The sequence below is a fragment of the Bos taurus genome, chromosome 16 (genome assembly GCF_002263795.3).
Source record: "Bos taurus isolate L1 Dominette 01449 registration number 42190680 breed Hereford chromosome 16, ARS-UCD2.0, whole genome shotgun sequence".
Classification (NCBI taxonomy): Eukaryota; Metazoa; Chordata; class Mammalia; order Artiodactyla; family Bovidae; genus Bos; species Bos taurus.
Genome location: NC_037343.1, coordinates 3,627,633 through 3,644,392, shown reverse-complemented (window position 1 = coordinate 3,644,392; position 16,760 = coordinate 3,627,633). Strand labels below are relative to the sequence as shown.

General features: G+C 42.0%; 1 protein-coding gene and 1 long non-coding RNA gene across 4 annotated transcripts in view; one reads left to right on the top strand and one right to left on the bottom strand.

Moving 5' to 3' along the window:
* The window catches only part of SLC26A9 (solute carrier family 26 member 9), a 28,982-nt gene extending 25,648 nt beyond the window's left edge, over positions 1 to 3,334 (top strand). For both annotated transcript variants that reach the window (XM_010813049.4, XM_015475026.3), the window contains one exon: positions 1,107 to 3,334. In XM_010813049.4, coding sequence (XP_010811351.1) covers positions 1,107 to 1,154 — 48 coding nt within the window. In that variant the 3' untranslated portion in view covers positions 1,155 to 3,334. The remainder of the gene's footprint in view (positions 1 to 1,106) is intronic.
* The window catches only part of LOC101904265 (uncharacterized), a 51,919-nt gene extending 35,174 nt beyond the window's left edge, over positions 1 to 16,745 (bottom strand). For both annotated transcript variants that reach the window (XR_009490809.1, XR_009490808.1), the window contains exon 1: positions 16,486 to 16,745. This is a non-coding gene — a long non-coding RNA (uncharacterized lncRNA). The remainder of the gene's footprint in view (positions 1 to 16,485) is intronic.
* Positions 16,746 to 16,760: the final 15 nt, after the last annotated feature.

The following is a 16,760-nucleotide window of genomic DNA, read 5'->3' as shown; positions in this document are numbered from 1 at the left end:
TGTTGGCTGGGCTCTCCCACCAGAAGCCAGAGCAGTCACCTTGAAGGCAATAATGTTTCTTTCTCACCTTTCTTTTAATAGCAGATCTTAATTCTTCTCACTCCCTGAAAGGCATCATGGGGGACAGGAGAGTCACTGGATCAAGTCCTAGAGAAATAACATCTATTCTTACCTCTCCCACGCACTGGCCACATGATCTTGGGCAAGCCACGTGACACCACCAGGCCCCCAGTGTTTATCATTGTAAAATAAGGGAAATACGAGGAATACCTGTCCCATCTACCTAACAAGATTAGTGAGGGATGCTTTTGTTCTTTTGTCAATTCAACTGGTATCAATGGTGTGCCTACTACTTGCCTGACACTGTCCCAGGGTGGGCACATATCCGAACAGATGAATTCCAGGGGTACAAATACTACTGCAGGTGGGCAGCCCTTCCGAGCCATGCAGATGTGGCGTGTACTTCATATAGAACTCTATGATCCCGACATGAAAAGTAGCCCCACCCCAATGCCCTGAATCAAAGAAACCAAAGCTTTAGAGAAATCCAGCTCTGGGTCTATTAGAAAGAACAGCTCACTCTGTGCCTCTTCCCATTCTTTTGAGCGTGAGTTCCGATGGTCCTCTGAGCCCATCGCTGGGAGTGCTGGTGGCATGCAGCAGGCATCAGGGAATAGAGCCAGGCCGCAAAGACTTGGCACACTGATTTCTGGGCCCCCACAGAATCTCCAGCACATTCCAAACACCTGGCTAGGACAAAACAGCTTGTCGGAGCAAGAAACGACTTTAGAGCTTTTCTGATCTCAATCCTCACCTGACCTAATGAAGAAAGGAGAGCAAAAAAGGAGGGAGGGACCTGTGACGGTCACACAGCACAGCAGGGGTGATTCAAAACTAGATTTCAAGCTCCTTCTCCCATCACCAGTTCACCTCTTGGGCTGACCCTGCCCCTCCACTGTTCACACACACACATCCACACACCCACCCTCACTTCCTCATAACGCCTTCCTCGAAACGCCGGCCAGGGCCTCGTAGGTTCAACTGGCAATTGTGACCACTCAGATCTAATGCTCTCTCCCCCACGCCCCTTCCTGTGGCCGCTGCAGGAGATGTTCGGAAGCATGTTTCACGCAGAGACCCTGACTGCCCTGTGAGGGCCCAGGCCGCCTCCAGAGCACCTCGGACGCCCGTGAAGGATGAGCCTGGGACTGCAGGGAGTGGAGGGTCGAGGAGAACACCTCCACCGGAACCCCGGTGCCTCTCCATCCTCCTCGTCTCTCACTCTTACGTCCCCCCAGGCACCTCTAGAGCTAGCCGATCTCACCAGCAGGAAGAGACACCTCTTCGCCCTCCTACTGACCCGCGGGGCCCCAACCCGCAATGAGCATGCCTCCTGCTGGCTGCTCTGCACCTGCCCACACCCTGCCTGTGGCCGCTGAGGGGACCCTTCACTGCCAGGCTCCAAGAGTGACTCGGGAATGGAGAGAAAGCTCGTGCTGACGTAGCACGCAAGCTCTGAGAGTGCCCTGAGACCCGCACGCCTCGGCGTCAGGTCATGTCACGCTGTCACAGGACACAGGGAGAAGCCGGCCCACGACTCTGTGGCTCATCCCCTCCCACCACCCCAAGTCAGTCCCCGGCAGCTCTGTACGCCTGGGCCATGGGCTCCAACCACCCAGGAATCTCCGTCTTGGCGACTGTGCCCCCTTCCTCCTCCTCTCAAGGCTGCTGAGACCCCCACTGCTATTTGGCACATCAGACTCTAGTCTGGGGAGCGGCCACCAAAAGTACCTTCCCAGGGGTAGCCTCCTGAAACGTTATCACTCCCCCTACCCTTGAGGGCTGCTCCCCTCTACTTGAGACCAGGTAGAAAGCCAGGAGGAACAGGGGGTAGCTGGCAGAACCCTCTGGCAGCCTAGCAACAGATACCAGTTATTCTACACAAAAGCTTTGGGCAGTCCCTGTACTGGAGACATGGAGGTGAAGGGACGCTCCATCAGTCCAGGGCCAACTGGTGGGGCCCAAGCCCTGACAGCCCCCCTGACCTTAGAAACACCTCCCCCACTGGAGAAGTCTGCCTTGTCCTCTTCTTTGGGAAAGAGCCAATGGTTTTAACTCTCCCTTATCAACTCGGGGCCTGAGTGGTTCAGTCAGGTGAGGGAAGATGCCTCCAAGGGCATATCCCACCTGCGTGCCCAGTGTGGAGAAGGGCTGATGCAGATTGAGTCTTCCGCCACAGGGATCCCATAACAAATTCAGGATCTGAGGCCATCTCCTTCTAGGAAAGATGAGAAGAGGGGTTAAGCTCTCCATATTTATAGAAAAACGTAGAAGAAACCCACTATTGACTTGAAAATAAATAGGTTCCATGGTCAGGTGTTTTGGGAAATTTTCCACGGAAGTGCACAGAAAACGCTCTGGCCTCACCGCACTGCATCTCCCAAGCTCCTTCGGTGAGTGATCCCTGCCCAAAGGCTGGGCTGGCCCAACCTGGGAAAACGCTGGAGTTCCTAATCTCTGCCTGACCTGCATTGTGTGTCTGTTGACCGTGAGCTGGTCAGCTAGCAAGTCTTCACAGAGTTAAAGGAGGGGGTGCTGGTGAAGAGCCAACAGATTCTTGGCCTACAAGCATTGCTTCTCTGTGAATTCATTATGCCATCTGGCTGCCAGTGGAACTCAAAACTTGGAAGGCAGAGGACAGTGTTATCTGGGATTCACCGTGCCTAGCACCCGAAGTGCCAAGTTTCGGGAGGACAAGAACCGTAGCCAATGAAAACTCAACCTCCCCTGCTCCACCTCCTGCAAAGTCCAGCTCAGGCCCAAGAGGTGGGGGAAAGATCACAGACTCTCAGGACATCCCAAGTCACAAGTGCTTTGGGAACCAAGTGTCTAGAACCCTCGAGGACTTGCTGAAGTGACTGCAAACCCCCAGGCCAGCCCCAGACATAAAGGGGATTGCTGGCACACAGGGGCCTCGAGTGGGGGCTCACGGAGGGATCCAGCACCACGTCTAAGAGTGTAAGTGCCACCAGAGTCCACGGCGGAGGTGAGGTGGGAAACACCTGGGGTGGAGAGAGACAACCGGAAGAGAACTCACTGCTGGAACGCCTTAGCGAGAACACAAACTCACACAGACCACTTACCAAACGTGACTGAGGCAGGGAAGGTGGGAAGGTAGAGAAAGCATCCACGGTTTCAAAACTTCTGAATGTTCTTAGTGATACTGATGTGGTTCCCTGGAACCAGGACTCTTGAGATATTTGTGTAATTTATTTAATTTAAATGCCATTCTCCTTTTGTTCATTTTGCTAATAAAGTGGTTTTGAAATGTGAACGAATGCATGTGTTCAGGTGGTTTTACAGAGAGACAAACAAGTCACCTCCAGGAAGAGGTGGCCTTTCTTTGCCCAGTCCCTGGGGGGAAAGAAACAGAAAGCTAAGACTTCTCCTTGAGTCTCCCAGCTCCTCTCTGGGGTCTGGTTTTCCACTCCTGGGAATGAATAAACTCCCATGATACAGCTGAAGAACAGAGACAGGGTAAAACACCTGGTCCAAGGGATCCTCCAACTCAAGACCCGTTCCCAGAGCCAACTTTGTGATTTCTGTGGCTATCAGGGAAGTCGAACTTCCACTGTTTCATGTGCTAGTACTTCAGCTTTCATGAGAAGTCTCTCCAACGGGCCAATCCTATCAGTACTCAGCAGAGCTTTCAGAATCCCCAGTTCGGGGAGCACACAGCCTAATCCCACATTTCCTTCCCCTGTTTGTGAGACAATGCAGGGAGCAAAAGGCCAAAGGACTCAAGTGTCCAACAAGCTTGGCTGATCAGGAACTTTGTTTGCTAACTGTAGGAAATAAGAGGAATCACAGAAAAAGAGCAAAGACTCCTTCTATCTGAAGGAGGCAGAAATAGGATGAAGTGGCAAGAGAGGGAGAACTAGAGATAAGACAAAGCAAAGAAGGAAGGACGATCAGCAGGATAGATGTATGGAAACAAAGACATCAAGAGCACTAGAAAAGGGAGAAACAGGTGAAGGAGGAAGAGGATAGGTTGCAGAGGCAGAGAAGCCATTGAGTTCCAAAACAACAATGTATCTAAAATAAATTAATCTTGCCTCACCGTGCTATATAAATGCCCTTCAAGATCTGAGTAAGCTGGCAATGGGCATCCCTCCCTTTTGAATTGTATATGTATTTTTAATGATACTATCTTAGCCTGACCACTAAAAGTAGAACATGAGACAAAAGCTCCCACACAGGTATTTGAGAAGCGACACCAGGGAGCAGGAGTGAAAGGCTGAAGGAGTGAAACAGGCAGGGAGGGAAAACCAACAGAAGAATGAGTTACTGTGGTAGCCCCTACGGAGGGCAACTGGGGCTCCAAGCTCCCGGAGGCTGCGAAGCGCACCTCCAAACTGACCTGGAGAAACGTTTAACCATCTTTCCCAGCTTATCTTGGTCAAGGGTGACCTATATGGGTTGCAAGGACGTGAGCACAGAGTAGTTCCCGAGGGGCCCTTTGCTATGGCATCAGGAAAGCCCCCCAGGGCAGGAAGGAAGAGATGTGCTTGGCTCCAGGAGAGGCCAGTAGGTAAGACTGCTCAGAATATTACCTCTCAAGAGGGTTCAGAGGAGAGTTTTGAGTGGCATATAAGCAGCATCTAAATCAGATGCGTTTCTTTAACCTATCTTTAAAACCCATTTTTACCATTAGTTGTAAAACTACAACATGGCTTTAGCAGTCTTTAGGGAAGAAGTGTCAAAACTTCTGTGTTAGCTAGACTTACTGTGGTTATTTCACAATATTAAAAAATATCAAATCATTATATTGTATACCTTAAACTAATAAATTATTATATATCAATTATATCTCAATCTTCTAATTCTATAAGATGATCTCCCCATTCTACCATGGAATGGAGTATTTTAAGACTATGCATTCCTAAACATGGTCTCTAATACAATTCGTTATTAAGAGGTACCAGGGCCCCTCAGAGCAATGACTGGTTACAGGGCCAGGGCAGGGTAGGGACGAAATGAATCTGAAACAACTTTTTATGCCAGGAGGCAAGAAACTGCTCCCCAGAAATGATGGAGGCATATCACAAGGTCACAGAAATCAGATTCAAACACCTTCTACTAACCAAATGTATGGTAATTGGGGCACCAAAATAAACACAATGATGGATTTTAAACCACTAAAAACAATAATTGAGACTATACCAACACTAGATAGATAGATCTCAGGTGCTCTTGCTAGTGATTCAGTCACATCCAGCTCTTTGTGGTCCTGTGGACTGTAGCCTGCCAGGCTCCTTTGTTTAAGGGATTTTCCAGGAAAGAATCCTGGAGTGGGTTGCCATTTCCTCTAGATAGATAGAAGATAGAGAATTTGTAGTATTTTTTTAACATCTGGAAAGGTTAGTCCCCACCTACAACATTTTTATGATATAGTTTTCTTATTGAAGGATGTAATATTCTTTCCTATTTAGATCTCCTTTTGATAATTTAAGTAGTGTTTTCTCATATAGATCTTATACATTTCTCGTTTATTCCTAGTTTGTTTTTTTTTTTTTTTACCTTTTTCTTATATAATGTAATCTTGTATTTTCTAACTGGTTGCTGTTTGCTATTGATTTCTGTATATTAACTTTGTATCCAGAGTACCTGCTGAATTCTTACAATATTAACAGTTCTATGATAGTTTGGCTATTGAATATTTCAAGTTTGTCAGCAATACATACTATGTCTACAAATAATTATAATTTTGTCTCCTTTCCAAATCTTTATACCTCTAATCTCTTTCTCTTATTTATTTGTCTTGACTAGTTCCTGCAAAAATGATATTAAATAATACCGGTGAAAGTAGACATCCTTCTCTTATTCTCTGACTTTAATGCTAAAGTTTCTATTTTTTATCATTAAACATAATTCTGACTTTAGTATTGGAAAATATACTTTATAATTTTTTTCACATTTTTGTCACAAAAGGATTGAGAAAAATCAGTCTTTCATGACAGTGTGAGACACTACATTGACCAGCTCCCCAGTGAAACTGGTAACATTTTTTTTTTAATTTAAGCCTCTATAAATGGTCCTAAAAGGGAAAACAGCAAATTAAGAAATATCTATTCAAGAAATAGCTATTAAAAGAATATAGATATAAGATATTATAAAAAAAAAAAGAGGTAAATTTTCATGACCTAGAATTTGGCAAAATATTCTTAGATATGACACCAAATGCACTATAAAAGAACAATAAAAGAAGAAAATAGGTACACTGAATTCATCACAATTTAAAACTTCTGTGCTTCAAAAGATACAGTCAAGAAAGTAAAAATACAACCCACAGAACGGGATAAAATATTTGCAAATCATACATCTGATAGCAGTGACTTGTATCTAGAACATTAGAAAACACTTACAACTCAAAACATTCTAATAGACATTTCTCCAGGGAAGATTTACAAATGGCCAATAAGCACATGTCAACATCATCATTTGTCACCTGGGAAATGCAAATCAAACCCACAATGAATTATCCATATTATACATTCTTAATATTCTTTTCCATTATGCTTTATCACAAGATACTGACTATAGTTCCCTGTGCTATACATTAGGATCTTATTGTTTATACATGTATAACTAAGTCACTTCACTGAACAGCCGAGATTGGCACAACATTGTAAATCAACTATTCTTTAATATACACGAAGGTTTATACTAACATTATTCATAATAGTCAAACAGTGAAAATCCAAATGTCCACCAATATATGAAAAGATTAATAAATGAAATGTGGTATACTCATATAATGTAACATTATTTGGACAGAAAAAGGAATGAAGTACTAATACAGGTGAACCTTGAAAAATATGTTGAATGAAAGAAACCAGACACAAAAGATCACATATTATATTGTTCCATTTACATGAGATGTCCAGAGTAGGCATGTATATAGAGATAGAAAGTAGATTAGTGATTGCTTAGGTCTAGGGAGAAATATCAATAACCTCAGATATGCAGATGACACCACCCTTATGGCAGAAAGTGAAGAGGAACTCAAAAGCCTCTTGATGAAAGTGAAAGTGGAGAGTGAAAAAGTTGGCTTAAAGCTCAACATTCAGAAAATGAAGATCATGGCATCTGGTCCCATCACTTCATGGGAAATAGATGGGAAACAGTGGAAACAGTGTCAGACTTTATTTTTCTGGGCTCCAAAATCACTGCAGATGGTGACTGCAACCATGAAATTAAAAGACGCTAACTCCTTGGAAGGAAAGTTATGACCAACCTAGATAGCATATTGAAAAGCAGAGACATTACTTTGCCAACAAAGGTCCATGTAGTCAAGGCTATGGTTTTTCCAGTGGTCATGTATGCATGTGAGAGTTGGACTGTGAAGAAAGTTGAGTGCCGAAGAATTGATGCTTTTGAACTGTGGTGTTGGAGAAGACTCTTGAGAGTCCCTTGGACTGCAAGGAGATCCAACCAGTCCATTCTGAAGGAGATCAGCCCTGGGATTTCTTTGGAAGGAATGATGCTAAAGCTGAAACTCCAGCACTTTGGCCACCTCATGTGAAGAGTTGACTCATTGGAAAAGACTCTGATGCTGGGAGGGATTGGGGGCAGGAGGAGAAGGGGACGACAGAGGATGAGACGGCTGGATGGCATCACTGACTCAATGGACGTGAGTCTGAGTGAACTCCAGGAGTTGGTGATGGACAGGGAGGCCTGGCGTGCTGTGAGAGCATTTGAACTGAACTGAACTGAGGAAGAAAGGTGAATGGAATTAAGGGATGATGGTTAAAAGGTACAAGTTTTCTTTAGGGGGTGATGAAAATATTCTAAAATTGACTGTGGTGATGGTTGCACAATTCTGTGAACATATTGAATTGTATACTTAAAAAAAAAAGAAATTTGACATCTAGACACCTTGTAATGAAACTTAAGAACACTAAAAACAAAGAGAAGTCCTTAAAAGGAGCCAGAGAGAACAGTTCACTACAAAACATCAATAATTACATTATCAGCCAACTTCTCAACAGAAAAAAATGGAAGCCAGAAAACAGTAAATTAATGTCTTCAAAGTGCTAAAACAACCATCAACTTAAAATTGTATACTCAAGAAAATTATCTTGCAAGAATGAGTATAAAATAAAGATATTTTCAAATAGACAACAATTGAGAGAGTTGACTGTCATGACTTTCAGTAAAGTAGCTTCAAAAGAATGAATTTTGGGAAGAATAAAAATTATTCCGGAAGTAAGGTTTGAGATTCAAGAAGAAAGATTAAACAAGAAAACTGGTAAACATATTGGTAAATATAAAGAAATGTCTATATAATAATAATAGCAATAACTATATTATTTTTTAAAATAAATTTAAAAATTAAAATAACAAACTACAAGAGCATATAAAGAGAAGGCAACCAGAGTTAAAGTGTTCAAATGTCTTCTTATTTTTCAAAGGAAAAGAATTACAGTATTAAATTCAAATTTATTAAGTATGAATATAAAATTTCAATAGTAAATCATAAGATAGCAAAGAATATAATTTCCAAACCAGTGAGGCAGAGGAGAATAGGATAATAAAAAAATGCACATGATGAAAATTTAATAAGCTGTTTAAAAAGCCAGTACATGGGGGGAAAGAAGCATAGAAAATGTAGTGCTAATAAAAAGAAGATAGAAATAAGCCCAAATACACAAGAAATCACAAAAAATATAACTAATCTCACTAGTAAAAGAAATTGTCTGATTAGATTAAAAATTAAATTCAGAGACCCTGTAAAACATAGGGTCACAAAAATGGAAGAAAACATATACAAGACAAATATTAACCAAAAGAATGAGGTAGCTATATTAATTGCAAAAAATTGGCTTTAAGACCAGGAGGCCATTGAAGCATAAAGAAGGCCACTATGTCATGATAAAATTTTCAACAGTTCTAAATTTGAATGAACCCAATAGAAGTCTCAAAATAAGTAGAGCAAAATTGATACTTTAAAAACTGGAAAAAATGGCAAATCCAGCAACATAATGGAAGATTTCAATATACTGTTGGGAACTCATACAGATTTTTTAAAAGTTAGGTATGAAAGAGTTAAGTAATAAAATAAACAATCTTGAGGAAGTGAATATACACAGAATTATGCACACAACAACTAAAATGCACACTTCTTAAGTACACATGAAATATTTACAAAAAGTGTTCATATACTAGGCCCCACAGCAATTCTCAACAAATTTCAAACAGAGGTATCAGTCCACATTTTGTGACACTGCATTGTAGTTAAAAATCAGTTACAAAAAGGGAATAAAATGGTATGCATTTTTAAAAATTTTAAAAACACTTCTGAAAAACTCACAAAGAAGAAATTATATGGAAGCTTTAAAACACTTAGACCTAAACAATAATGAAAATATCAAAACCCATGGTACACAGGGAAGAGTGCATCAAAATAAATTTATAGCTCTAAATGCTTTTATCAAAAAAGAAAAAAAGACAAAAATTAATGAACCAAATATTCAACTATGGCAGTTGGAAAACAAGCAAATGTAAAGAAAACAAAAGACAGGAGACAGTAAGAACTGCTAACATCCATTCAACAATTACTATATGCCATGTGATCTTCTAAGTCCTTCATGTACATAAACTAATTTAATCTTCCTAACAACTCTAAGAGGTACATACTGTTAGTATCTCCATTTTACAGATGAGGAAACTGAAGCTCAGAAAGGTTAAGTGAATTTCCCAAGATCATTCAGCACAACTCAATGAATGTGGAAGGCCTAGGAATTTAGCTCAGAAAATCTGGCTCCAGAGTTTAAACTCTTAGCTAATATAAAGTTGAAAACTTAAGTGATGAATAAATTGCTAGTAAATATAATGTACCAAAAATGGAATCAAGAAAACAGTAGAAAGCTGAAAAGTCCTGTAACTATTAAGTGAAATCATCAGTTTAAAATCTTCCCACAGAGACAACATCAGGTCCAAATTATTCTATTTTTTAGAATTATGAGAAAATATCTTAGATATTTGATCCTACTTTATATACACTCTTCCAGAAAATACAAAAAACAAACAAACAAAACAAGTGGGAGGAAAGTCAAGCCGAGATTTCCCTTTCTTTTCCCTCCCCTCCCCTTCTTCTTCTCCTCCTTCTTCTCTCTCCACCACCTCCACCCACAACCAACTCTCTCCCTCTCTCTCTCTACCTCCTTCCCTCCCCATAAAAGCAGATCCTCATGGTCCAGCGTGCCTGCTAGAGCTGCCAGCCATCACATGTGAAACTGGAGAAAGTGATTTAAGCAGAGAGTATCTACTTATCCTTCATTCTCCAAATTTAGTCACATGGCGAACCTAGCTACAAGGGTGGGTCTGGGAAATTTGTTTTTTTATCTGGGTGTCAATGTGTTGAGTTCATCAGGGTTCTTATTACTTAGAAAGAAGGAGAAACGATTATAGGGGCAGCTAGAAATCACTACAATATTCTCTAACTAGATTTCTACTATACACTTGATACCAAAGCCAAAAAAGAAAAATTACAGACCAATCACACTTAAAAAGAGAATTGCAAAAACCCTAAAAGAAGACCCAGCAATGGGTTTATCTAAGTTGAGTTTATCCTAGGAATGTCAGGGTGATTTACATTTTTTCAACTTATTGATAGAATTCATTACATTAACAGGCTAAAGGAGAAACATGCTCCACCAGATGTTGAGATATATTTTAAAGTTATAGTAATTAAGACAGTCATATTAGCATAGGAATAAACAAAGCCAATGGAACAATATAGAAAGCCCAGTAATGGGCTCATTCAACTGAAAACTTAGTAAATAGGAAAGTTGTCCTTGTAGATCACCGAGGAAAGGATAGACTGTTTCATGAACAGTCCTGGGAAAACTGCTATCTAGTTGGAGAAAAATAAAATTAGACCTGACCTCACACCATTTATAGAAAAGCAATTTCAGATGGATTAAGATCTTTGATGTAAAAGGCAAAAGTTTAAAATGATAGCATATCAAAATATATTTATAACCTTAAATAGGAAATGACATTAAACAAGAAAACAAAAGATTGATAAATTCACCTACATTAAAATTAGACTTCAGTTCATCAAATTAACATATAGAAAGTGAAAATATAAGACACAAATGAACATAAATATGTGCAACATAAATATAACCAACAGAATATTACTATCCACAATATTTAGATACTCTAAAGAGTCAATAAGAAGGAAAACAACTCAAAGCAAAAATGGGCAGAAGAAGTGAACAGCCATTTTGTTGGGAAAACACAAATAGCAAATAAACATATGAACAGATACTTAAACTCCTTAATAAACTGGGAAGTACAAATTAACACCACAATGAGATATCATTTTCCAGCCACAAAATAAGCCAAATTATTCATCTGAAGTGTCTAGTGCTGGCGAGAAAGTGAAGCAACAGGAACTTACATGCTATGCACAGCCCAATGATGGGAATACAAACCGATTCAGTAGCCTTGGAAAATGATTCAGAATTTCAAGTTGAATACTCTCATACAGAACAACCCAGCTTTTCCACTCTGGGATATACACCAGAGAATCTCTCTCACCTGTAGCCCAAGGGACAAGTACAATGTATGTTTATATATTCACAGAATGCAATATCATGCGTAGTGGAATGTGAATAGACCACAGCTAGGTATAACAGTATAAATAAATGCCACAAACAAAATTTTGAGTGAAAAAACTTTTCATAGGACTATGGATTGCATGCTCTCATTTTTATGAAAGCAAGCAAAACCAAACTCTCCTCTCATACATATACATATATGTCAGGGCTCACACATATGTGGTAGAACTATTTAAAGCACACACATAGACACACACGATTTCAGATAGTGGTTACTTGGGCAGGAATTGAGGGATAGAGGCAATGGGTCACATACACATCTTCAGTGTTATTGACCATTGTGGGGAGGTCACAGTTGTTTGCATTATTATTTGCTTTACATAGTCATTGCATATACTCATTAACTTTTAAATATTACATGATAAGAGAATTTAAAGAATATTTAAGGACAGGGTAATATTCGTGATAATGCCAAAAGAAAGAAGCAGAATATAGAACTCTGCGTATAGTATGCATCTGTTTCATTTTAAACATACTTCATGTGTGAATATTTGTGAACGTAGGAAAAAACTGGGCAACATCAAAATATTATGAGTGGATATCTTTGGATATCGGGATGGCACCTGATTTTTTTTTCTTTCTCTTTCCTGTGTTTTCCAAATAGTTCACAGGAGCATAAATGTATATTAAGTTGACAATTAAAATTTTTAAGTTTGGGGGGTAGTTCCCTGATGGCCTGGTGGTTAGGATTCCGAGCTTTCATTGCCATGGCCCAGGGTTCAATCCTTGGTTGGGGACCTGAGTTCCCACAAGCCCAGCAGCTTGGTCAAAAAAAAAAAAAAAAATTAAGTTTGGTAAGAATTAAACTACTTTTAATAAAAATTCTGTCAATGTCCCCTTTTAAAAAATCATTTCAACTCTATTTTTTTTTTCACATTCAGAAATCTCATCTAATTTGTGGTGCAAAAAATAGACATATCCATTAGGACCTTGTACTTCCACAGAGTAGTTTTGCTTGAGGGATGACAGGGGAGGTGATAATGGCCCCATGGTGAAAGGACAGATGCTAACATGGCGTGACGGGGGCGCCGCTGGGACTATGACCCAGATTGGGGCACAGGTATACCTACAGCTCTGCTGCACCCCTGCCCCAACCCTCTGCCTAACTTCAGGGCAGACTCTGGCCAACAAGCAACTTCAGTTCAGTTCAGTCGCTCACTTGTGTCCGACTCTTTGCAACCCCATGGACTGCAGCATGTCAGGCCTCCCTGTCCATCACCAACTCCCGGAGTTTACCCAAACTCATGTCCATTGAGTAAGTGATGCCATCCAACCATCTCATCCTCTGTTGTCCCCTTCTTCTGCCTTCAATCTTTCCCAGCATCAGGGTCTTTTCAAATGAGTCATTTCTTCTCATCAGGTGGCCAAAGTATTGGAGCTTCAGCATGAGTCCTTCCAATGAATATTCTGGACTGATTTCCTTTAGGATTGACTGGTTGGATCTCCTTGCAGTCCAAGGGGTCAAGAGTCTTCTCCAACACCACAGTTCAAAAGCATTACTTCTTCAGTGCTCAGCTTTCTTTATAGTCCAACTCTCACATCTATACATGACTACTGAAAAAAAAACCATAGCTTTGACTAGATATACCTTTGTTGGCAAATTAATTTCTCTTCTTTTTAATATGCTGTCTAGGTTGGTCATAGCTCTTCTTCCAAGGAGCAAGCGTCTTTTGATTTCATGACTGCAGTCACTACCTGCAGTGATTTTGGAGCCCGAAAAAATAAAGTCTGCCACTGTTTCTACTGTTTCCCCATCTATTTGCCATGAAGTGATGGGACCAGATGCCATGATCTTCGTTTTCTGAATGTTGAGCTTTAAGCCAACTTTTTCACTCTCCTCTTTCACTTTCATCAAGAGTCTCTTTAGTTCTTCTTCACTTTCTGCCAAAAGGGTGGTGTCATCTGCATATCTGAGGTTATTTATATTTCTCCTGGCAATCTTGATTCCAGCTTGTGCTTCTTCCAGTCCAGCGTTTCTCATGATGTACTCTGCGTAGAAGTTAAATAAGCAGGGTGACAATATTCAGCCTTGACGAACTCCTTTTCCTATTTGGAACCAATCTGTTGTTCCATGTCCAGTTCTAACTGTTGCTTCCTGACCTGCATACAAATTTCTCAAGAGGCAGGTCAGGTGGTCTGGTATTCCCATCTCTTGAAGAAATTTCCACAGTTTATTGTGATCCACACAGTCAAAGGCTTTAGCATAGTCAATAAAGCAGAAATAGATGTTTTTCTGGAACTCTCTTCTTTTTTCCATGATCCAGCGGATGTTGACAATTTGATCTCTGGTTCCTCTGCCTTTTCTAAAACCAGCTTGAACATCTGGAAGTTCATGGTCCATTGTTGAAGCCTGGCTTGGAGAATTTTGAGATTACTTTGCTAGTATGTGAGATGAGTGCAATTGTGTGGTAGTTTGAGCATTCTTTGGCATTGCCTTTCTTAGGGATTGGAATGAAAGCTGACCTTTTCCAGTCCTGTGGCCACTGCTGTGTTTTCCAAATTTGCTGGCATATTGAGTGCAACACTTTCAAAGCATCATCTTTTAGGCTTTGAAGTAGCTCCATTGGAATTCCATCACCTCCACTAGCTTTGTTTGTAGTGATGCTTCTAGTTCTTTTTGGTGAGAAATGGCAACACAAGTCTGTGGCACGAGTATAGTATGTGGTGAAGGTCCACTTTACAGACCACGGAGAGCTGGAGCTGGGGAGGCTGGGGAGAGAGCCTCCCCTCTCCCCAGGTCAACCTTGTGGGAACCTGGAGGGAGGCAGTATAGAGCTGGGAGCAGTGGGCCAAGGTAGCCAGAAAGCCACACATCTAGGGTCTGTGCTGATCTGGGCAGTGGTGTTCAGATTAGCTGGAACTTCCTCACTTGTGTTTTGTTATCATCTTCAGAGTAGCACAGACTTGGGTCTTGATGTGCTTGAGCCTTAAGAATGGAGGGGCGGGGGACCCTACAAACAGGACCACACACCCTACCGGGAGTGTGGACAGAGGGCCAACGCCATTAGCTGCCCATAGCACAAAGGGCAGGTTCGGGGCAGGAGGCGGAATGCATTCCCTGGCCCCATCCCAGCAGGGAGACGGGAGGACTATGGTTCTCCTTGAGCCCACTCCCAGCAGCAGGCAAGACAGGGAAGGGGTGACAAGGGACCTCCTAGAGCAGCTGAGTCTCCCCAGCCCACCAGCCAGGGCCCGGCCCTACTGCCAAACTTAAGTGTGGCCATGTTAGACCATCCAGACTCAAGCCTGCTGTCAGCTGACAATGGTCACAGTGTGATCTCAGGCCAGACTGGCAGAACTGCCCCCAGCTGAGCCCAGCCCAAATGAGTGCCCCACAGATCATGAGACACAAAGTTGTTTAAGCCTCTAAGATCTGGGTATCTTGTTCTGACATGCATGGTTGGTTCCCTGAAATCAGAGCCAGGGGCAAATATTTCACAGGAGAGACACAATCCCAAAGGGTAGTGAGTGTGGGTGGAGGCTGGGCCCTGGTTCACCAGAAGTCACACAGTTGGCCCTGCAGCAGATGTGACCACACCCCCAGGACAGCTGAGGAAAGAGGAAAGAGGGGAAATGACCACTTTCCATCTAGTCTCCCTCTTCCCATTTGCCAAGTTTTGCCCCTTGGGGAGTGAGCTTCCACACCATCAAAGGGCACCCCAGCCCCTTGGACAGCCATTCAGAAACCCAGGGGCCCTTCAGTCCACCCACAGCCAGAAGTGGCAGAAGAAGCAGCTGAAGGAGACTGCGCTCTCCCCAAGCGCCAGGCGGGCGGCTAGAGGGTCTAAGCTGGACCCCAGGTCAATTCCATCTTTAATATTCTAGGGATTAAGCTGCGTAGTGAATACAGAAATGTTCATTTTATTATATTTACATCTTTCTACATGTGTGAAGTTTTCATAATATTGTTTCAAAATTCTATTGAAAAGCAAGTATATGATTGCAGAGTTTTTTTTATTTTGGTTTTTCAAGTAGGATAAGTTAAAGAGTTGGAGCAAAATACTTCCTTTCTGAGCTTTTGCAAACACCAGGAGTGTGAATTTGCAAGTTTGGTCATGACTAGTTAATGACCGTAGGGCACTTATGAGTTTTTTTTAGAGAATTGTAAAATGTGAAAGTGATATCATATTAAATTGCATCAAGGGATCTGAAAGGAAAAGTTTTTTTGGTTCCAAGAAATCTAATTTTAAGTGTATTTTACAAGACTTTTTTTTTTCCAGAATGACCCTCTACTCTGAAAGCTATCACATTTCAGTTTGTTGGACACACTGAAGTTAGTAATACATGAAAGTGAAAGTTTAGTCGCTCAGTCGTGTCCGACTCTTTGTGACCCCATGGACTGTAGCCCACCAGGCTCCTCCGTCCATGGGATTTTCCAGGCAAGAGTACTGGAGTGGGGTGCCATTTCCTCCTCCAGAGGATCTTCCCGACCCAGGGACCGAACCCGGGTCTCCTACATTGTAGGCTAGATGCTTTACCGCCCGAGCCACCAGGGAAGTCTAATAACACATAATCTTTCTAAAAATCCTTCAGGCAAAATGCATTTGCCTAGAATTGCAAAAATGGAATTTAACATTGATATCAAAAACACTTCCAGCGAATTCCTAAGCAGAAGCAATCCTTCTGTTCCAAAATACTTTAGAATAATGTCCATGGACAGAACAATATTGTCCTGATTCAAATGAAACCGAGCCGAGTGTTGGAGAGCTCCCTCAAGGTACCTAGGAGAATGGTCAAACCCTAAGCTTCAGAGGAAGCGAGATCAAGGTCTGATAAGCTTGGTTCATTTACTTACCTCTTCCCCCTTTTATCTGATTTGTTGTCACGAAGAAAGGGATTGACTAGCATCTCAAAGCAGAGGGTGAGACGCACGCAAGACCTGCTGGGTAACTAACCTGGTGCCCCACTACACCTCAGCTCCACCGCGACCCGCTACCCGCTGGAGGCCACAACCCCCGAAAGGCCTTGCGGGCCTGGGGCAGGGCAGTCCATGGATTGGTGGGCCAGCGTCTCCAGGAGAGCGGCGATTGGCCAGCTCTGGGAATGGGCGGGGCTAAGGCAGTTGCGGGA